This window comes from Carex rostrata, chromosome 24, assembly GCF_964058835.1.
Source record: "Carex rostrata chromosome 24, lpCarRost1.2, whole genome shotgun sequence".
NCBI classification, from domain to species: domain Eukaryota; kingdom Viridiplantae; phylum Streptophyta; class Magnoliopsida; order Poales; family Cyperaceae; genus Carex; species Carex rostrata.
In genome coordinates, this window is record NC_135941.1 from 581530 (window position 1) to 605243 (window position 23714).

The following is a 23714-nucleotide window of genomic DNA, read 5'->3' on the forward strand; positions in this document are numbered from 1 at the left end:
CTGAAGATTCAGGGTAAGTCATAGTCCATGCTAAATTACCTAGAGCCCCTGCTGTTTATTACTCCATGTATAAGCTGGACCATTATGCCCCATATCAATTAATCCAGCATTTTGTATCCACGCTTTGAAAGCTCTATTCGGCGAACTCAGATAATCAACTCCTCCCCATTTTTCTGTTATGGAAACTATAGCATTAAAATCTCCAATAACACATGTCGGGGTATCTTGACATTCCAAATAACACTCAATCTCCTCCCAGATATTAGCATTATTTACTTTTGTCGAGTCCCCATACACAGCAACCAACCTACATTCTTTATACGAACCTTTTAACAAATAATCGACAACTATCAAACTACTACTGCTATGCACCAAATTTACTCGAACATCATTATTCCAGATCACCCATAGCCCTCCTGAACTTCCAACCGAAGGGACAATAATAGAATTGCACAAGGACAAAGTTTGAATTCTCTTACGAGCCACTACTTCACCACACTTAGTTTCTGATATAAAAGCCAATTGAGTCCTTGTACAGCGAAGGTAACGATTTAACGTGGTCATTGTCGTGCCCCCGCTACCCCGACAATTCCACGATAAAAGACTCATATATCTGTTGCCGGCAGTATTGGCCCTGCCGGCCTCGGCCTCTTTAGCTTGGTTTGAACCTCATCATTGATCACTATCGAATTACTTTGCCTCATCATTGGATTCGGACCATTTTACTCTGGTACGAATATTAAAGTCGCATGGTACATTTTATCTCAGATCGAATTAGTTTAGATTATTGAGTTTCGCTGTTTTTCTTTTCTATTATAAGCGCAAGTTTCACGCGTAAATTGTTAAATTAATGTTGTGTCTTTGTTTCTTATTTTTGTTTATACGTAATTACGCATCTACAAAAATTAGAAAACTAATGCCTCTGGAATTTTATTCTAAATTTGTTATACCAAAATTAGTACTTTGTTATTCAATTGGCGATTGCAGATTAATTATGCTTCCAATTCTGTTTACAGTTTACCCCTTTAGTCTTTTATTTTTAAAATTACATCCTTATAAATATTGTTTCTGTACGGTGAGATAGAACTGTTTTTAGCCTTTCAAATTAAGTACCTAGACTGTTATATATGAATGTATAATGTTAAGAAAAAAAATTCCGAGACTTATATTTGATGTTGACAAAGCATTTTTTTTAAATATATATTTAGTAAACACGGTCTTCTTCAAGGTTTAAGATTTTAACCATTTTTATCAAAAACTAATGTTAAATAAAGGAGTATTTTAATATAGTAAAACCATACGCTTTTGAGCTGCCCAAATGATATTTGTGCAAAAAATTATTTTTACATAATGTGATTTTTCACGGCCGTCCGGTTTATTTAAGACCAAAACCTCCACAAGCCACAGCAAACCAAAAACACTTTAGCAAAAAATCAGAAAAGCATGGGGGAGGAAGCACTAATTGAAACCGAAACGAAAAGAAATTGGGCGGACCTTCTGCCGGAACTTTTGTCTCTCATCCTGAAAAAACTTCCTGAAATCTCTGATTTTGTCCGATGCCGAGCAGTTTGCAAGACTTGGCATCTCTCTTCCTCCATCTCAGACCTTCCCCCACAGTTCCCTTGGATTGTCAAGGTCAACGAGGGGTCTGATCTAGAGTTCTACTCCATCGCTTTCAAAAAAGTATACACCATCCGTGCTCGTTGCTTCTCTGGCAAGAGCCTCCTTCGATCTACCGGTAGTTATATGCTTAAACAATTTGGTAATCCCGGTAGTTACTCTCTTTTGAATCCCGTTACCAATAGCGAGGTTCCTCTTCCTGTTCTACAAGTTTGTAATCCAATTTGGTTACCATGGTTATCTTGGTATAATCTTCCGAATTTTCAAAGTGACGACTATGTGTTCCTCACTGAGATGGAAAGATCGATCGGATATAAACCTGGTGATGATAGGTGGAACATCATTGGACCTGGACGCGAGTCTCAATTCTGCTGTTACCATTTTAAAGATTTACTTTTCAGGGTTGATAGTTATAATGGGTTTACAAAAATTATGAATATTAATAGTCAAAAAGAGCTCTATGACGTACCGGCACCCAAATATAAAAGAAATTATGAGAAGTCGTTTAGAGGTCCTTACCTTGTTGAGTCTTGTGGAGAGATTTTGAGTGTTTCTCATAATCATTCTTTTGAATGGAGGGATATTAAATTTTCTATTCACCGTCTCGAATTTGGGAATGGAAAAGGGACTCCTTGTTGGATCGAGCTTAGCAGTATTGGAGACCGAATATTGTTCTTTGAAATTACTGTACCTTATGGTCGTGGTTTCTGGCTCAGAGCGAGTGATTTTACTGGGTTCAAAGGAAACTGCATCTACTTCATAAATAGACTACAGACATTTCGTTCAAGTTACGTTCCAATGTATGACATAGAGAATAGTGAAATAATACTTATCGATACCCCTTTCGCCCCTTTCAATCTGGAAAACCATATTACTTGGTTTTTGCCTTCTTTAAAACACATATGACATCAATGTTTTTAAGATAATTGTACAGCGAATACACTCCTCTTTGCCATTTCTCCTGGAATTTTTTTTTTTTTTTTTTTTTTTTTGAAATCCATGGCAGTGGCTGCCAAGTAGGGCAGGCAAAAAAGCTTGTGGCTCGTGGCCCGGTTGGTATTCGCTCGTGACTCGATCGGTAACAACTCGTTCGTTAGTGGACTGAGTTAAAATTAGCTTGCTCGCCACAGACTCGAGCCAAAATTAATGAGTTTGAGTTTGGCCTGGCTCGGCACGAGCCAGCTCGGTCATTAACGAGCTATTTAATATATATAGTTTAATAGTTTAATCAGACTTGTTCACTTCAAATTAGAGATATTATGGGGATATTATGGTCTATGGATGTTATAGTCAGTGTTATGATAATTGCACTTTGGAATGTGCTTAAGTTGATTGGTAATTTTATATGAAATATGTGTGAATTAATTATAAACAACTAAGTTAATTTGTATGAATTTGTTTGATTTGATATGCATTAATTTATTATGTGAATACGTTTGTATGAATTTAGGATTTTTATATTTTTGTATGTATGAATTTAGCTGTAAACTTAATTTATAGTAGTTGATTTGCTTAATTGCAGTTGATTTAAGAGTATTCCTCGATAATTAGGCATATAAATATTATTTTGTTTTAACCATAATTGATAAGATGTGTTATGAAAATTTAAGATATAGCAGGAAAGAAACTATACAAATTTATGAATCTGTCAAGCTAGTAACGAGCTAGCTCGGCTCACTCGGACAAGCCATGAGTCAATCTATTCAAACTCGCTCGCTCAGCTTGATCCTAAACAAGCTGATTACGAGTGTGGCCTAACTCGCTCTTTAGCAGCTCGTTGCCACCCCTACTGCCAAGTACGGGAATATTTTATTCATAGTAATTATAAAATTCAGATGTACGGAAACAGATAGAGTACCTCGTTTTCAACCAATATAGTAAGATCGTCAGCATTGATTGCGATCCAACATTTTATGGATCTGAGGCAATGCCCACGATCCATCTTTTTTTTTTTAAAACTTAGACTGTAGTTTTAAACCGTTTTACAAAAAAAAAAAAAAAAAAAAAAGATGGATCGTGGGTATTGCCTCAGATCCATAAAATGTTAGATCGCGATCAACGCTAACGATCTTACTATATTGGTTGAAAACGAGGTACTCTATGTGTTTCCGTACATCTGAATTTTATAATTACTATGAATACAAAATTCTCGCCAAGTACGCTTCTCCTGACATTATTTTCCCTTTCTGTTGATCTTAGAGCCTGATGTTGTTATTCAGCTTTTGAGTATAGATATACTATTATTCAGAACTTAAGGGTTACTTAATGTAAGACAATGATTTGTCAAGAATGATCATACTGGATGTTGAATTAATTTTAATAGAATTTTTGTGTGCTTTTGACTAGTTTTTTTTTTTCTAATTTATTCGGTCTTCTTAATCTCAAAATTTTTGTTTCATTCTTGTGATCAATACATGGGGAATGGAAAATTGTTTTATTTATTTATATATCTGAAATGAGGATTATGTAATCTCAAATCATTTCCAGTTCCTGGATGGAGTAAGGCCAAATCTGAAACCCTAACTATAAATTTAGGATGTATATTACCTAATAACATAACATTATTATCAAATCAGATGTTTACAAGGCAGCAGTTCGTAATTATGTTCTCAGGGGATGACAAGCATTTTTTTATTAATAGAAAAATAAAAAATATCGGAAAAGAGTTAGATTTCTACGAGATTTCAATTTTTCTCATCCGATGGACGAGATAAACTACCACGTCCAGTAAATAAATCACTAATTAATTGATAAACAGATCGCTAATTAATCGATAAAAAAAAATAGAACGGTATAAACCATCCCGTCCGATCAAACTTAATTTTTGACATCTGATTATTATCAAAATCCGGAGAACTTTGAAAATAATCAAATGATACCTTATATATGTAGAGATGATAGGTTGAAATAACAAAAAAAAATTACATATGCACGAACTAAAATAGAGGACTTTCAATTTTCCTTCGAGCTTTAGTACACGTGTCCTCAATCTTGGAGAAAAATTGCAAGATAGATTTTTTCAGAATTGTTGGATGGGACCGTTTGCAACATCTTTTTTGTTTTAGTACCGTTCAGAATTTTTGGACGCAATGATTTGTACTGTCCAGAGTTTTTAGTTTAGTTAATTAGCAGTCCGGTGTAATTATTATTTTTGAATTAACAAGACGGGGATGTTAATTATTATTTTTGAATTAACAAGACGGGGATGTTAATTATGTCCGCTGGACGGGAAATTCCATCACCTTTCTATAAATCAAAATATCGTAATAACGAAACCTTTTTCTGATATTTATTTTTCATTTTTCTATTAATAAAAAAATCGGTGATGACAAGCTTAATCTCTGAGTTTGGGAGAAAGTAATGAAGGCATGATGATCCTCTAGCCCTTTTGTGATTTTGAATCAGTTCTGGTACTGATTTGTATGAAAAAAAAAAAGTTGAAGAATTGCTTTTCTAATAATTCTTTTGTGAAATTGGTTTAATTTAAGAGTTCATTTATTTTTATAAAGAGTTTTGAGATATTATGTTTTTCTAGTGATGTATTTGGTTTGATTCTGCTATTGTTTTACAAACTAGGTGTGATTTTGTTGTAAGTTCATTGTGTGTGGTTGTGTTGTAAGTATATTTTACAAGGGTTGTATACCAGTTGTTTGGTACCGGTTTTATGTTGAATAATTTCATTTTCTAATATAATCGTTGAACTTTTATTCAGTGAATGATTTTCTTATAAATATTGTTTGAGGTGAAATTCAAGCGGGGGTCACTTCCACTATTTGTCTAAAAATAAACTTTGAATTTTAATAAATTTTAATATTACATTATGAAAAATTTTGTACTTATCATCTAGAATTGTTGGATCATCTTAGAACTTGACAGAGGAAGCTAAAAATGCTTTTGATTATCCATGGAAACAATGAATTCAGATCCCTAGAGCGACTTAAATTTTTGAGTTCGGATTCGGACCATCCGATTTACTCTGCTATGAATATTAAAGTTGCTTCGCACATTTTATCTCGGATCAAATTAGTTTAGATTCTGATCGGACAGTCCGGATCTAAACTCAAAATTTGATTACTTTTGCTATTTTTCTTTTCTATTATAAGTGCAAGTTTTACGAGCAAATTATTAAATTAGTGCCATGTCCTTTAAATTTTTGTTTCTACATATATATCAAAATTAGAATATTAATGCCACTGGAATTTTATTCTACATCTGTGATACAACATTCCGCCTTTGGAATTTTATTAATTCTATATTCTATGTTTGAATTTTATTCTATATTTGTTATACAACATTCCGCCTTTATATATATTTTTTTCTATATTCTATATTTGAATTTATTCTATATTTCTGTTTACAGTTTACCCCTTTATTTTATTTTTCCAAATTATAATTCCTTTAAATATTATTTCTGTACGGTGAGATAGAACGCTATTTTCTTCAAATTAAGTACCTAGACAGAAATTTTTTCTGAGACTTATATTTGATGTTAACAACGCTATTTTTTTTAGTGTTTATTAAACACGGTCTACTTCAAGGTTTAAGATTTTAACCCCCTTTTTTTATCAATAACAAATGTTAAATAAAGGAGTATTTTAATTTAGTAAAACCATACGCTGTTGAGCTGCTCAAAGGATATTTGTGCAAAAGATTATTTTTACATAATGTGATTTTTTCACGGCTTTCCGGTTTATTTAAGATCAAAACCTCCACTAAGCCACAGCAAAACAAAAACCCTTTAGCAAAAAACCAAAAAAAAAAAAAAAAACATGGAGGCGGCAGCATTTGAAATGGAAACAGAAAGAAACTGGACAGAACTTCTCTCTCTCATCCTGAAAAAACTCTTAGACATCTCCGATTTCGTTCGATGCCGAGCAGTTTGCAAGACTTGGCGTCTCTCTTCCTTCATCTCAGACCTTTCCCCACAATTTCCTTGGATGGTCAAGGTTAGTAAGGGGCCCAATCTAGAGTTCTACTCCATAGCTTTCGAAAAAAAATACACCATCCGTATTCCTTGCTCCTCTGACAAGATCCTCCTTGGATCTACCGGTAGTTATATGCTTACCAAACAATATAGTAATCATGACAGTTACTCTCTTCTGAATCCAGTTAGCGATAGCGAGGTTCCTCTCCCTGTTCTAGATGTTTGTAATCTAATTTGGTTACCAAGGTATAATCCTCCGAATTATCGACGTGACGACCATGTGTTCATCATTTAGTCAGATATATCAGTTAGTTGTAAACCCAGAGATGATAGGTGGAAAATCATTGAACCTGGATGCGGGTCTCAATACCGTTGTTACTATTTTAATGATTTGCTTTTCAAGGTTGATAGTCGTAATGGGTTTACAAAAATTGTGGATATTAGTAGTCATAAAGAGCTCGATGACGTACCACCACCGAAATATAAAAAAAGTTATGAAAATTCGTTAAGAGGTCCTTACCTTGTCGATTCTTGTGGAGAAATTTTGAGTGTTTCTCATACTCATTACCATGGATGGAGGAATTTTAAATTTTTTATCCACTGTCTCGAATTTGGCAATGGAAAAAGGAATCCATGTTGGGTCGAGCTTAGCAACATTGGAGACCGAATATTCTTCTTTGAAATTAATGAAAAATTTGGTCGTGGTTTCTGGCTCAAAGCGAGTGATTTTACTGGGTTCAAAGGAAATTGCATCTATTTCATATATAGGCTAGAGTCACTTTATGCAAGTTACCTTCATATGTATGACATAGAGAATGGTGAAACAATACGCATTGATACCCCTTTCGCCACTTGTATGGAAAACCGCTATAATTGGTTTATGCCTACTTTAAACCTCATCTGACATCAATGCATTTTAAGATAATTGTAAAGAGAATATTGTCCTTTTTGCCTCTTCTTTTGGCCATTTTTTTTTTTTTAAAACTTTTGGCAGTGGCTGCCAAGTATGCTTCTCCTGACGTTACTTTCCCTTTCTGTTATTAGGACCTCATGTTGTTATTTAGCTTATGAGCATATATATACTCTTATTCAGAACTTAATGATTACTTAATGTAAGGCAATGATTATTTGTCAAGAACGATCATAGTGGATGTTGAATTAATTTTAATGGAATTTTTGTGTGTTTTTGACAAGTTTTTGTTCTAATTTGCAGTTTTTTGTGTCAAACTTTAGAGATAACAATTTTACTGAGAAAATTTCTTAAGTAATGCACTTTGCTTTTCTGTTATAATTAGAGCTGTCATATATATTGTGACTTTTCTGATCCCAGGTGTATTGGGAATAACACATGCATTGATGGAATTTGGCTAATGTGTATACATATTTTATAGTGTTTAGAGTACCTTTTGGCGTATTCAGCAGTGGTATTTTAGTTTAGGATTAGTTATCTCATTGCTTCGGCCAGCATTCATGGAAATATAGAGCATTCGAAGCTTCTATGGAAATAAGGAGCATTTGAGTAAAATTTCGCATGGACTTTAGAGAAGCCTACTTCACTGCAGCAGCGTAACAGTATTAATCTCATCGATTGAATTGGGAGTATTGATAATTTGATAGGGATGTACTACAATTCCCCACCTAATTAAGTCGTAATTTGGGGCTATTTGGAATAAACTAAAAGTTCATGGCTGCTAATTAACAAGCCAATTGAATTTGTGCAATACCAACCTCCGTTGAAGATTTCGCAAGGAGATAGATATCAGGTTAACATTAGAAAGGAAGACTGAGTCCAAACCTATGTTCAGTACTACTTCCGCACTGTGAATCAATATGTTTATTTTTAATATTCAAAATCAAATCATATTAAGTGATTTTTTACTTTTTAATTGTTCAAAATGAAATCAAGTGATTTTCTGTTATCTAAAAATAAGAAATAAAAATATATGAAAATTGTAAAGTTGGCCATTAATGCATTTTTTTTATAGGCAGGTCATGTTTAACTATTTGGGTGGACTGTTTAGACTTTAAATATAACGATACAAATTCTTGATATAGGTATCAATTTGCGTTATGTATAACAGTATAAGTACCATAGCCTTTAAAGAGGCAAAGGTGTAAGGACAAATAGTTCATTGACCTCCATTTTTTTTTTCTGTGTTTTTGAGTGATTTTCTATATAGTTTAAAATGTTATAGGTACTGTAAAATTAATCTCTATTAAGGACAAATAGTCCAGACCTCATTTATCTCCCTATCTCCCTATACGCTCTCCAGTCAGCATTAATTGGTGGGTGCAACTCCATATAGACTTTAGCAAGATTTTGATTATCTGTTAAGAAAATACACGAAGACAAATTGAGGCTCTTTACAAAGTGTATCGCCTCTCTTAAGGCCACAGCTTCAGCTTGCATCGGAGAACATACAACACTGGGAGCGGCTCGATATCCTTTCAACAGTTCCCCATCCTCTACAACAAACCCCAATCCACCAATCCATGGAGACTGCCAAGATCCATCCACTTTGCATCTATAACGTGAATTACACGCATTACTTACCTCCAACTGAACCTCCTTCTTTTTATTAGCAGCAGCAGCTATTCTTGTTTCGACACCTACTGAGTTGAGAATAGATAGAAACCTTTCAAAAGTTGGTACCTTTCCACCATAGTACTATCTTTCTCACTCTAGTCTAGATCATCTATGATTGTTGAATCTTCTAACAAGAGGACGAGGAAACTAAAAGTACTCTTGATTAACCGCGGAAATAATGAATTCAGATCCCTTAAGTAACTTAAATTTTGAGTTTGGATTCGGACCATTCTACTCTGGTACGAATATTAAAGTCGCATGGTACATGTTATATTTTATCTCAGATCGAATTAGTTTAGATTATTGAGCTTCGCTGTTTTTCTTTTCTATTATAAGCGCAAGTTTCACGCATAAATTATTAAATTAATGTTGTGTCTTTGTTTCTTATTTTTCTTTATACGTAATTACGCATCTACAAAAATTAGAATACTAATGCCTCTGGAATTTTATTCTATATTTGTTATACCAAAATTAGTGCTTCGTTATTCAATTGGCGATTGCAGATTAATTATGCTTCCATTTCTGTTTACAGTTTACCCCTTTAGTCTTTTATTTTTCAAAATACATCCTTCTAAATATTGTTTCTGTACGGTGAGATAGAACTGTTTTTAGCTTTTCAAATTAAGTACCTAGACTGTTATATATGAATGTATTATGTATATATATAACGTTAGGAAAAAATTTCCGAGACTTATATTTGATGTTGACAAAGCATTTTTTTTAAATATATATATATATATTTAGTAAACACGGTCAACTTCAAAGTTTAAGATTTTAACCCTTTTTTATCAAAAACTAATGTTAAATAAAGGAGCATTTTAATATAGTAAAACCATACGCTTTTGAGCTGCTCAAATGATATTTGTGCTAAAAATTATTTAAGACCAAAACCTCCACTAAGGCACAGCAAACCAAAAATACTTTAGCAAAAAATCAGAAAAACATGGAGAAGGAGGCACTAATTGAAACCGAAACGAAAAGAAATTGGGCGGACCTTCTGCCGGAACTTTTGTCTCTCATCCTGCAAAAACTTCCTGAAATCTCTGATTTTGTTCGATGCCGAACAGTTTGCAAGACTTGGCGTCTCTCTTCCTCCATCTCAGACCTTCCCCCACAATTCCCTTGGATTGTCAAGGTCAGCGAGGGGTCTGATCTAGAGTTTTACTCCATCGCTTTCAAAAAAGTATACACCTTCCGTGCTCGTTGCTTCTCTCGCAAGAGCCTCCTTCGATCTACCGGTAGTTATATGCTTAAACAATATGGTAATCCCGCTAGTTACTCTCTTTTGAATCCCGTTACCAATAGCGAGGTTCCTCTCCCTGTTCTACATGTTTCTAATCTAATTTGGTCACCATGTACGTTTCCTTGGTATAATCCACCAAGTTTTCGAAGTGACAACTATGTGTTCCTCACTGAGATGCAAAGATCGATTGGCTGTAAACCTGGTGATGATAGGTGGAACATCATTGGACCTGGATGCAGTTCTCAATACTGCCGTTACCATTTTAAAGATTTGTTTTTCAGAGTTGATAGTAATAATGGGTTTACAAAAATTATGAATATTAGTAGTAAAAAAGAGCTCTATGATGTACCAGCACCCAAATATAAAAGAAATTATGAGGAGCCGTTTAGAGGTCCTTACCTTGTTGAGTCTTGTGGAGAGATTTTAAGTGTTTCTCATAATCATTCCTACAAATGTAGGGATTTTAAATTTTCTATTCACCGTCTCGAATTTGAGAATGGAAAAGGGACTCCTTGTTGGGTCGAGCTTAGTAGCATTGGAGACCGAATATTGTTCTTTGAAATTACTGTACCTTATGGTCGTGGTTTCTGGCTCAGAGCAAGTGATTTTATTGGGTTCAAAGGAAACTGCATCTACTTCATAAATAGGCTATAGACATTTCGTTCAAGTTACGTTTATATGTATGACATAGAGAATAGTGATACAATACTTATCGATACCCCTTTCGCCCCTTTCAGTCTGGAAAACCATATTACTAGGTTTTTGCCTTCTTTAAAACACGTATGACATCAATGTATTCAAGATAATTGTACAGCGAATACAGTCCTCTTTGCCACTTCTCCTGGCAATTTTTTTTAATTTGAAACCCAAGGCCGTAGCTGCCAAGTACGCTTCTCTCCTGACATTATTTTCCCTTTCTGTTAATCTTTTTTTTTGAAAAATAGTGGTATTTTACCACCGATTTCATTGAAATCAAGAATCATAGCATATTTGACCTAGTACCTAAAATTGGTACCAAAATCAAATATGTCAAGTCCGTACAGCTATTCAAAACATACGCAAAAATAATAGAAAAAACCAAAACATCTTACCATGTCCACAACACAAGAAGGCAACAATCCTAGGAAAACACAAAAACATCATAACATGCATAAAACTAAGTACTACAAATCTAATAAGTCTTCATCCTCTTCCTCGACGCCAAACATTGGAAATGGGGGGTTGCCAACCCCAGAATCCTGCACCAGGAGGTCCAAAGTTTGGGTCGTGTCTGAGCTTCTTTCCTCTTCCAGCAGAAGGAGATCTGGAATATTATTAACATCAAAAGGCAATATAAGATTTAATTTAAACATAAGGGGAACTAACATTAAAACATAATCTATTGCGTTCTAACCAAATAGTCCATAGAACAGCACCTCGTAATAATTCAATTAATAATCTATCTTTTAAAAGAATAGAAGCATCAATCATCCATAAATCCTCCAAAGTGTGACAATCATAACTAAAGTTATTATAATCTGCTATCCAATTCCATATTAAGCTAATGAAAGAACATTGAACGAAAAGATGCTCTGTACTCTCTATTTGATCACAAAACATATATTTCGTATCTCCTTGCCAACCTTTATTTACTAAGTTAGTCTTAGTCAAAATCCTCTTTCTGTTAATCTTAGAGCATGATGTTTTTATTTAGCTTTTGAGTATAGATATACTCTTATTCAGAACTTAAGGGTTACTTAATGTAAGACAATGATTTGTCAAGAATGATCATACTGGATGTTGAATTAATTTTATTATAATTTTTGTGTGCTTTTGACTATTTTTTTTTTCTAATTTATTCAGTCTTCTTAATCTCAATTTGTTTGTTTCATATATTCCTGTGATCAATACATGGGGAATGGAAAATTGTTTTATGAGGATTATGTAATCTCAAATCATTTCCAGTTTCTGGAGTAAGGCCAAATCTGAAGCCTAACTACAAATTTAGGATGTATATTACCTAATAACATAACATTATTGGCAAATCAGATCTTTACAAGGCAGCAGTTCGTAATTGTGTTCTCTGGGGCAGGGGTTGATGACAAGCCTTTTTTTATTAATAGAAAAATAAAAAATATCGGAAAAGAGTTAGATTTCACCGAGATTTCAATTTTTCTTATCCGATGCACGAGATAAACTACCACATCCAGTAAATAAATCGCTAATTAATCGATAAACAGATCGCTAATTAATCGGTAAAAAGAAAAAAGAAAAAGATAGAACGGTATAAACCATCCCGTCCGATCAAACTTAATTTTTGACATCTGATTATTATCAAAATCCGGAGAACTTTGAAAATAATCAAATGATACCTTATATATGTAGATCTAGATGATAGGTTGAAATAACAAAAAACAAAAATTACACATGCATGAACAAAAATGGAGGACTTTCTATTTTCCTTCTAGCTTTAGTACACGTGTCCTCAAACTTGGAGAAAAATTGCAAGCAGCTCTTCAAGATTATTATCTAATCCATGAGAAGCAGACTCCAGTACTCTCTGTTAAGAGATATTTTGATTTGTACCGTCTAGAATTTTTAGTTCAGTTAATTAGCGGTCCGGTGTAATAATTATTTTTGAATTAACAGAACGGGATGTTAATATGTCCGCTCGATGGGAAATGCTATCACGTTCTTAATTTCTATAAATCAAAATATCTTAATAACAAAACCTTTTTCTGATATTTATTTTTTATTTTTCTATCAATAAACAAATTGGTGATGACAAGCCTAATCTCTGTGTCTGGGAGAAGCACAATCATTTTTTATTTTTTATTTTTATATTTCTTGCTTATTTTTATGGAGTTACAATTTAGAAATGTAATTTATGCGTTGATGTAATCAAGCTCTTCTCCATGAATATTACTTTTATACCCACCTTTATGAAAATAAAGGTATCAATAATAAATAAATGTATAATCGTAATTTAGATATCATGACAATATATATATATCTCGCTTAAACATATTGATATGAGGTCTTATATTACGAGCACTAAAGGGAGTACTCAAAATGAAATAAGTACTCTTTTAATTAATTTGGTATACATGACAGATTTGCATGTTTTAAAAGCTAATTGAAAATTGGAAAATCAGAATAAAAAAAAGAACAAAAATAAAAATTATAATTAAATCTACAAAATAAATACAACAAACACACATAAACCATTGAAATTTAAACAATTTTAACAGTCAAATCAGCAAGAAAAAAAAATATTGTAAGCCTCTAAAATTTGGACGTTAAGAAAAACTGATGTAGAAAAAAAATCGACGAAGAACCTTTGTTCTTCACTTTTCGTTAAAAATATAATTAAAAAAAAAATTCAAACTTTTGTTGAGGCTTACTATTGAAAGAGCTAGATCCATTTTTGCTGGTTTCATGTTTTAAATTATTTTTTTAATAATTATATTTGTTCTGCAAATAATTCACGATTCAAATGTATATATTTAAAAAAATTAATGAAGTGATCAACATATATTCTTTGTTAGAAATGCAGTTGATATTTTTCAGAATTTGATCTTTCCAAAATCAAGGAAGGAAACAAAAATGGAATAAAGAATCTGATTTAATATAAAAACATATAATATTTATTATCATTCAATTTCTTACTTAATATTAATTGCATGAATCACAAAACCTTAGCAAATATACCAACAGCTTTTAATAAAGATAAAGTTAGTATAAAGTGCAAAAATATTCTCTAACGCTCAATATTTGTGCTCTCAAAATAGCACTCCTCTTAAAATTTTAACCCTCTTTATCAAAAATAATGTTAAATAAAGGAGTATTTTAATTTAGTAAAACTACATGCTTTTGAGTTGCTCAAAGGATATTTGTGCAAAAGGTTATTTTTGCATAATTTAATTTTCTACACCTTTCAGCTTTATTTAAGACCAAATTCCAAAACCTCCACTAAGTCACAACAATCAAAAACTCTGCAAAAAAGCAAAACATGGTTGAAGAGAAGGAGGCAGCAATTGAAACAGAAACAGAAACAGAAAGAAATTGGACGGATCTTCCACTGGAACTTTTATCTCTTATCCTGAAAAACCGGTCCGACGTCTCTGATTTCATTCGATACCGAGCAGTTTGTAAGACTTGGCGTCTCTCTTGCTCCATCTCAGACCTTCCTCCACAATTCCCTTGGATTGTCAAGATTAGCGAGGGATCCAATCTAGAGTTCTACTCTATCGCTTTAAAAAAACTATACACCATCCGTGGTCGCTGCTCCTCTGGCAAGAGCCTCCTTGGATCTACCGGTAGTTATATGCTCACCAAACAATATGATAAACCTGATAGTTACTCTCTTCTGAATCCCATTAGCAATACTGAGGTTCCTCTCCCTCTTCCACATGTTTGTAATCTAATTTGGTTTCCAAGGATGTTTACTTGGTATAATCCTCCGAATTTTCAAAGGGGCGACTATGTGTTCATCACTGAGATGGAAAGATTGGTCGGTTGTACACCCGGTGATGATAGGTGGAATATCATTGGACCTGGACACGGGACTCAATACCGACGTTACTATTTTAAAGATTTACTTTTCAGGGTTGATAGCTATAATGGGTTTACAAAAGTTATGGATATTAGTAGTCAAAAAGAGCTCTATGACATACCTCCACCACAATATAAAAAAAATTATGACAATTCGTTAAAAGGTCCTTACCTTGTCGAGTCTTCTGGAGAGATTTTGAGTGTTTCTCATAATCATTCCTATGAATTGTAGAGTTTTAAATTTTCTATTCACTGTCTCGAATTTGGTAATGGAAAGAGGAATCCATGTTGGGTCGAGCTTAACAGTATTGGAGACCGAATATTGTTCTTTGACTACAGGCACTTCGTTCAGGTTACCTTCATATGTATGACATAGAGAATAGTGAAACAATACTTATCGACACCCCTTTTGCCCCTTTCGATCTGGGAAACCACATTACTTGGTTTATGCCTACTTTAAAACTTATTTGACATCAATGCATTTTAAGATAATTGTAAAGGGATTTTGGTCCACTTGGCCGTTTCTCCTGACATTACTTTCCCTTTCTGTTATTCTTAGGGCCTAATGTTTTTTTTTTTTTTTAATCTTTTGAGTATAGATATACTCTTATTCAGAATTTAAGGGTTACTTAATGTAAGGCAATGATTTGTCAAGAATGATTATAGTGGATGTTGAATTCATTTTAATGGAATTTGTGTGTGCTAATTTTTTTACTAGTTTTTGTTTTAGTTTGTACTTTGTAGTTGTTTGCGTCAAACTTTACATATAATGATTTTACATAGAAAATTTCTTAAGTAATTGTCTTTGTTTTTCTGTTATAATTTGAGCTGTCATATATATTGTGTGTTTTCTGATCCCAGATGTACTGGGACTAACAAATGCATTGATGGAATTTGTCAAATCTGTATACATATTTTATAGGATTTAGTTCTATGTTCTGATAAAAACTCCGAATTCATAAGAAAATTAGGTGCTCAAATCATTTCATTAACCAGTTTCTGGACTAATTTGTATTAAAAAAAGATGAAGAACTGACACTCTATTAATCCTTCTGTGAAATTGACTTAATTCAGGGGTCAATTTATTTTTTTTTAAAGTGTTTTAAGATATGATGTTTTTCTAGTGATGTATTCGGTTTGGTTATGCTATTGTTTTACATACAAGGTGTAATTTTGTTGGAAGTACATTTTACAAGGTGTAATTTTGTCCTCAAATTTGGAGAAAAATTGCAACCAACTCTGCAAGATCATTATCTCATCCATGAGCAGACCTCACTCTGTTAGGAGATACTTTCAGAATTGTTGGACATGATCATTTGCGAATTCACATCCTCTCAGATATCTCAAACTTTGAGTGTTTTTTTGAAAAACCTCAACCATTCAAATAGGTTCTGCACGAATCTCAAAGCACACATAACACAGGCCCCTGCACTATCCTCCAATAGGCACCCTACACATTGGCACATTGGTGATGCAAAAATTGAGATATCTCAGAGGGTACGCACTCATCGTTTACCCCGTCCAAAATTGTTGGACGGGATGATTTGTACCGTCCATAGCTTTTAGTTTAGATAATTAGCAGTCCGGTGTAATTATTATTTTTGAATTAATAGGGGTTAATTCCGTTCGCTCGACGGAAAATTCCATCACGTTTTTCCTATAAATCAAAATATCGTAATAACAAAACCTTTTCCGATTTTTATTTTTTTATTTCTCTATTAATAAAAAAATCGGTGATGACAAGCCAACCCTCTGAGACTGGAAGGAAAAGAAATGAAGGCATGATGATCCTCTAGCCCTTTTGTGATTTTGAATCAGTTCAGGGACTGACTTGTATCAAAAAAAGTTTACGAATTGACGTTCTATTAATTCTATTGTGAAATTGACTTAATTTAAGGGTTCATTTATTTTTATAAAGAGTTTTGAGATATAATGTTTTTCTAGTGATGTATTTGGTATGATTCTGCTATTGTTTTACAAACCAGGTGTGATTTTGTTGTAAGTACATGGTGTATGGTTGTGTTGTAAGTATATTTTAGAGGGGCTGTACCAGTTGTTTGGTACCGGTTTGCTGTTGAATAGTTTCATTTTTTTAATATAATCGTTGAACTTTTATTCAGTGAATAATGTTCTTGTAAATAGTAAATAGTGTTTGAGGTGAAATTCAACCAATGGTCACTTAACTTCCACTATTTGTCTAAAAAAAACTTTGAATTTTAATAAATTTTAATATTACATATGAAAAATTCGGTATATATCATCTAGGATTGTTGGATCATATAAGAACTTGACGAGGAAGCTAAAAATGCTCTTGATTATCCATTCATATAATGAATTCAGGTTCCTAAAGTAAAAAATTGAGTTTGGATTCAAACGGCTCAATTTAATCTGGTACGAATATTAAAGTGGCCTCGAACATTTTATTTCGGATCGTTTTAGTCTAGATTCTAAACTCGAAATTTGATTACTTTCGCTATTTTTCTTTTCTATTATAAGCACAAGTTTCATGAACAAATTATTAAATTAGTTCCCCGTCTAATTTTTGTTTGTACTTATCTACCAAAATTAGAATACTAATGCACTGCTTTTAGCCTTTCAAATTAAGAAAAAAAATCTGAGACTTATATTTGATGTTGACAACGCTTTTTTTTCAAAAAAAATGCTTATTAAACACGGTCTACTTTAAGATTTTAACCCTTTTTTTTCAAAAACTAATGTTAAATAAAGTAGTATTTTAATTTAGTACAATCATATGCTGAGTTGTTTACAGGATATTTGTACAAAAGATTATTTATACATAATGTGATTTTTCAGGGCTTTCCAGTTTATTTAAGATCAAAACCTCCACTAAGCCAAAGCAAAACAAAACCCTTTTGCAAAAAACCAGAAAACATGGTGGAGGAGGAGGCAGCAATTGAAACCGAAACGGAAAGAAACTGGGCGGATCTTTTGCCATAACTTTTATCTCGCATCATGAAAAAGCTCCCCGACAGCTCCGATTTTATTCGATGCCAAGCAGTTTGCAAGACTTGGCGTTTCTCCTCCATTTCCAGGGAGATTTTATTAGCTATATCGTTTAGAGACTGTGCTGCCATTTTGACACCTGCAATAATGGGTAGGTCATAGATGATGGTATTTGGCATATTTGTATACAAATTTTAGAGGGTTTAGAGTACCTTTTGGCAAATTCAGCAGTGGTATTTACTATTTAGGTTTAGGATTAGTTATTGCATTACTTTTACCAGCATTGATGGAAATATAAAGCATTTAAGGCTTCCATGGAAATATAGAGCATTTGTGTGCTTATTTGTAGGAGTAATTTTTTTGTTATTTTTTTCTTTAATAAATTTGTGTATTAATTATGACATAATTAATTGTAAAGATAAGAAAAAGAGAACGGAAGGGCAAAATTGATATTTAGATTGAAAAAAAATTCGCAGCTCTAAAAATTTCAAATGCTGGTATAGCACTTCCCCTTATAAAAACTCGGCGTCTCTGATAAGCTTATTTTAGGGCTTCTTGGAAATAATAGCTTGGACCAGGCAACACGGCCCATGAATGGAACCTGCTTATCTCATTGGGCCTAATTGGGCCTTCAAGCCTGCTTCGTTGCAGCAGCGTAGCAGTACTAATCTCAGCGATTGAATTGGGAATATTTGATAATTTGATACGGATACACTACAAAATTCACCGCCTAATTAAGTCATAATTTGGGGCTATCAATTTGAACTAAACTAAAAGTTGTGCAATACCGACCTCAGTTGAAAAAATCTATGTTATAAATTCGAAAGCGATAGATATTAGGTTGACCTTAATTAGAAAGAAAGACCAGATCATTGATGCATCATAAAGAATATTTTGTGTTTAGATCTGGACCGTCCAATTAGAACCCGCACAAATATTAAAGGAAACTTCGGACATTCCACTTCGGATCAAATTAGCCTGATCGGACGGTCCGAATTTAAACATGAATAGTGTGTTGCCTCAGAGGATATGAATTCCATCTGCACGGCCTTAAATTTCCTGCCAATATATGTCACTTTTTGACAACATGTGCCGTGTTAGGATACAGAACTGTGATTCTGTGAAAAAGCAAATAATGAAAATGGTCATCCATTTAGTCTTCGCTTGACACTTGTACAATGGTAAAAAGGAGAAGACTTTCTGGCTACATAGGTTGAATCCTTATCCTCTGAGCCTGAGGTAACAAAATATTCTAGTTAGGTTTGGACGATCAGAATCTGAGCTAATTCAGTCTCATATAATTATAATTAATACACTGAGTCTTTTTAATGTTTCTGTGGATTTTGATCAGACAATCTGGATCTAACCACAGGAGTGGATCCACATAGGTCCGCGGGGAGGGAGGGGGGTTGGAATTTCTCTAAATTTCTGATTTGTAATATGAGTTAAATTTTGAATTAAAATTAGAATAAATTCTTTGAATTATGATTAATAATTAGAATTTGAAGTTAGAACAACGAAAGTTACAAGTTAAGAGTCTCCAATAAATTTAAATCCGATTCGTTATTTTCTCACCCCTCTAACAAAAAATCCTAGATTCCCCACTATCTAACCAGAGATACTGTTATCTTAGATGATATGAATTCAGGCAGGATTAGTCATGAAATTAGGACTTGAATATTCAAAAAACGGAAAGATGATAGAGATGTAAAAGTCACCATCAGTAATTAATTTCTACCATGATTGACAAAAGGTAAAAGCATTGCGCCGAAATATTATCCTTCCAAACAGAATCAATGTCCTTTTCCTATGCACTTTACCTTCAGCTAACAATCCTTCAGCTAATTAGCATAGTGCCAATCTAACTTGCAATATTCCCATTTTGGGGCCCAAGATGTGAACACAATTTTAAACAAATAAAGTAAACACTCAAGGGCAAGAATAAACAAATAACAGATTATAAGGTAGCTTATGTTGGTGCTGGGGCATTATGCTTTCATATATATTCCAATTAAATATGCACCTTTATTTGTTTTCATACCAGAGATAAGAGAACTTTCTCTTTAATGGCCAATAACACAGATTGAGTTGTGTTGGACCCTCTCATCGCTTGCACCTTTTTAAACCATGCACATAAATAAAGCACATGACCATGGCCTCTCTTTTTAATTTTTTTTTTTTTATGAAACTCTCTTTATAATTTTGCAAAATTTCAAAAACTAGATCAATTTTCAGTCCATTTTTAGAAATTTGGTGGACATTTATAGCTTTTGTTGAGAAATATATTGACCTAATAGGATGCCACCTTTCTAAGATATATAAATGATGTTGCACAGTGTTGGTGCTGTGTCGGAACTAACCGACACGGACACGGTACCAACCAATTAACATGCCGCTATAGGGACAACCTATTGGAACTTTTTTGCTTGGCAAAATGATTATGTTAAATTTAAAGCCACAAAAGTACGTGTAGGTCCATTATCAAACACAAAAAAATTAAATAAATATCGATTTGAAGAACTGTAAAGTTCTATTGCTTTTATTAATGTTATAAAAAAGTTTCAATACTAGATGGCAAAAGCTTAAACATTTATTTGTGGCTTTTTCAAAAAGGGAGGAAACAATTCAAGTGGCATACAATGATACAAACAATAATCCAATATATATTTTTAATTTCTCAAGCTGTCAAGCATCTTCACGCGGCAGGTAAAATAAGGAAATTTGCACATTTTCAGGCAATTAATGAAATAGACATATAAGATGGGAGAGCAAAAATTGGAGCAAAACATGACTTTTTTGAATTAAAAGAATAAATTCTTCGTAAAAGAGATTGATTTTTTTTTTCAAAAAATAGATAGAACTGTAACAATAGCATGGTCACAGTTGTTTTTGAACAAATCTTTAGTCAAGATAATTTAAATGTCTTAAAAACACTAGAACCGCACCACTGTTAAGTTGGATCAAAATAAAATTTCTTCTAAGTGTTAATTAGAATGACTAAGTTATTCCTATAATTTTTTTTTTTTTAAATATCATTTATATTTATAATTTTTATAAGTTTTACAAGTACATATACATTTCAGCCGTTCTTATATAAAAAATTATACAATAGTAACTTGTTACTATTCAGTATTTTTAATATCAATTTTTGTTGTTTCGTCCTTGTGATGATACATATAGAAGAGAACTTTTTTTTTTAATCTGAGATGAGGATTATGTAATAACAAATCATTTCTAGTAGCAATATAAAATATTGAAGAGCAAGGTTATGGTCCTATGCAAAATGCACATTGGTCCGTATTTTGGATCAATAGATTTGTTTTCAAAGTTAAAATAATTGATCTAAATTGTTAAACATGATTTTCATATAAAAATGTACTTACAGACTAAATTTTACATTTAAAAAAAATCCTATTGTTTTTTAGATTAGTAGAAAATCACTACTTTTGAATGATCTCAAGTTATTTTTTACATACCTGACAAATAGAAAACATGATCTACATACATTTCATATGATAATCATGTTTAACGGATCATATCGACTATAATATACACTATGAATAACACATAGCCTCACTCAATTTTGAAAATGCGAAATTTTTATCCAGTTAAAGATAAATACAATCCTACATTGACAATATTTAACCAAATTCTCCAAAGAAAATGCCTCTCATAATAAATATGCAGCTTTTTCAGAACAAATATTCCAATATATAGACTAAACCAAGCACTATAGTGTACCAATGATACCATATATGTGAAACCTAAAAATACCAAAAGCAATCTGAGCACCACCTTTATTCAGTGCCATCGATCTCGCTCTCGTGTGGTGTTTGTTATCTGTAAAGAAAGCTGCATTATTTGTTTGTTTATGTATATATTTTTGAATCTCTGATAAACGATAAGGAAAGACACTGCCTTTTGTTTGTAAAGTTATCTTCTTTTTACCACCTTTTTGTTTGTGCTGCTGCCAATTTTTAGATTCCTAATCATTTCATCCATGTTCTGTTGTTTCTGATAACAAAGGCAATTAAAGCTGGAATTCTCAGTACTCAGTATTTTTTTTTTTTTTTTAAACCTTCGCAGAAGCTATGAAGTTGTGAGGAGGAATCAAACTCTCGACGTTTGTGTACAACAATCCAAACACTTTTTCCTAGCCAATTGTACTACCTTCCCTTTCTCAGTACTCAGTACTTATTTATCTTAAATTGTGATGAGTAATCCTTAAAAAAAATTCTAAATTTAATAAGAAGGGGGTTTGGAGTGCTACATTTTACATGTATCTATCATACTTTTACTTTCAAAATTTTTAATAAAAAAATAAAATTTATATGTAAAAACAAAATTTTTGCACAATTAATCTCTTTTAGTTGTTCAAAATTTATGTGCGGTGGGAAACAGAAGCGGTCCGATGCGAATCAAACTTTGTGCAGACAACTTCAGGATTCATTCGGATCAAATGCACACAAATTTTGATGCGAATTGAACGACTTTAACCGAGTATCAGAATAAATAAATTTTGATGGAAATTGGACAGCTCCGATCGAATATCATACCAAATTTATTCTGATACCCATCGGACCGCTCCACTCGGAGTGTGTGAAAAATGGCACAGCGGAGCCGGCTCCGTCATGGAACGGTACGTGTTACTGTTTCGTGCCGTGACCATTCGCGTATCGTGACCACTCCTTGACATTTTGGTCACGGCACGGCATGCAAAAGATTCGGTCACATCACGGCACGGCACGTAATCACGCGAGTCACATGTAATTAGGACCGTTAGGTCTTAATCAAATGGTGAATCTTAAAAAAACTAAGTTAAATTATAAAAAAATAGTTAAACGTGAGAAACGTGACTAGTTACGTTTGGACACGGCACATGAGTCACGACGTGACTCGCGTGCCGTGACCATTCGCGTGCTGTGACTACTCCTTGATATTTTGGTCACGACACAATACAGCACGAGACCAAAGTCACGACGTGTTAGTCACGGCACGACATGTTTTTCCACTCTATCCACTCCTGTGTGGAACTTTATTTTTTAATTTAATAAAATTTAGTAGACAAAGTCTGATACTAAAAAAAAAACTTTCATACATTCACAGTTTCATTTATTTTGACAAAGATCAATATTGATAATATTTTGAAGATGTGAGGTAAAACAGTAAAAAATGTGGAGCATGCTTCTGCTGCTGCCTTCGGTCAGGCGCTTTATTTATTCCATCTAGCCAGCTTTTGTTAGAGGAAATTCTGACAAAATCCAGATTCAGAAGTTGTTGTTTTTTTTATATAACAGGAAATAGCATGAAAATGGAAATAATCTGTCGTTTTGGAATTTGAAGTCTTGCATCGGATGGTACTTTCGGATTCATGAAAGCTATAGTATTCTGTGCGTGTTTTGTTATGAGTTCAAAATTTAAATAAAAAATATATAACAATAAAAACAAATTAGGTCAAATATTTTTATTTTTAATAATATTTTTTCTTTTATAATTTCTCTTTCTTCTATAATGAAATGAATTATTTTATCTTTGCCTCTGTGTTAAATAAGAATGTAATTGAAAGTAATTAATATTTTAGTGAGTAAACATATTAATTACTTTATTATTTTGTTATTAATAATAACATATAAAAGAAAAAAAATGTTGTTAATTAATTATTTTTATGTCAATATTTATATGAAAAAAAATTGAGGAGAGAATCATTATAGCAATTGTTCAGAAAATTAAATTTAGACTTCAACACAATAAATACCAATACATTACAACATAAAATCACAATTGCATAACTTTTTTTTTAACTATTTAAAATCCAACGAATTAATTATTTTTTAAGTATGTAG

General features: G+C 32.8%; 3 protein-coding genes across 3 annotated transcripts; all 3 read left to right on the forward strand.

Moving 5' to 3' along the window:
- Window positions 1-1443: 1443 nt before the first annotated feature.
- Window positions 1444-2526, forward strand: LOC144575997 (F-box protein At2g05970-like). The gene has a single exon (XM_078326267.1). It carries the CDS (start codon window positions 1444-1446, stop codon window positions 2524-2526), a length of 1083 nt encoding a protein of 360 aa, XP_078182393.1.
- A 7548-nt stretch (window positions 2527-10074) lies between these two features.
- Window positions 10075-11028, forward strand: LOC144575998 (putative F-box protein At5g66830). The gene has a single exon (XM_078326268.1). It carries the CDS (start codon window positions 10075-10077, stop codon window positions 11026-11028), a length of 954 nt encoding a protein of 317 aa, XP_078182394.1.
- A 3337-nt stretch (window positions 11029-14365) lies between these two features.
- Window positions 14366-15139, forward strand: LOC144575999 (F-box/kelch-repeat protein At1g57790-like). Its single transcript, XM_078326269.1, has one exon. The coding sequence runs from the start codon at window positions 14366-14368 to the stop codon at window positions 15137-15139; it is 774 nt and encodes a 257-aa protein (XP_078182395.1).
- Window positions 15140-23714: the final 8575 nt, after the last annotated feature.

What these genes read in the sequence shown, in the direction of transcription:
- LOC144575997 (XM_078326267.1), top strand. Translation starts at nt 1,444, where the DNA reads ATGGGGGAGGAAGCACTAATTGAAACCGAAACGAAAAGAAATTGGGCG.
- LOC144575998 (XM_078326268.1), top strand. Translation starts at nt 10,075, where the DNA reads ATGGAGAAGGAGGCACTAATTGAAACCGAAACGAAAAGAAATTGGGCG.
- LOC144575999 (XM_078326269.1), top strand. Translation starts at nt 14,366, where the DNA reads ATGGTTGAAGAGAAGGAGGCAGCAATTGAAACAGAAACAGAAACAGAA.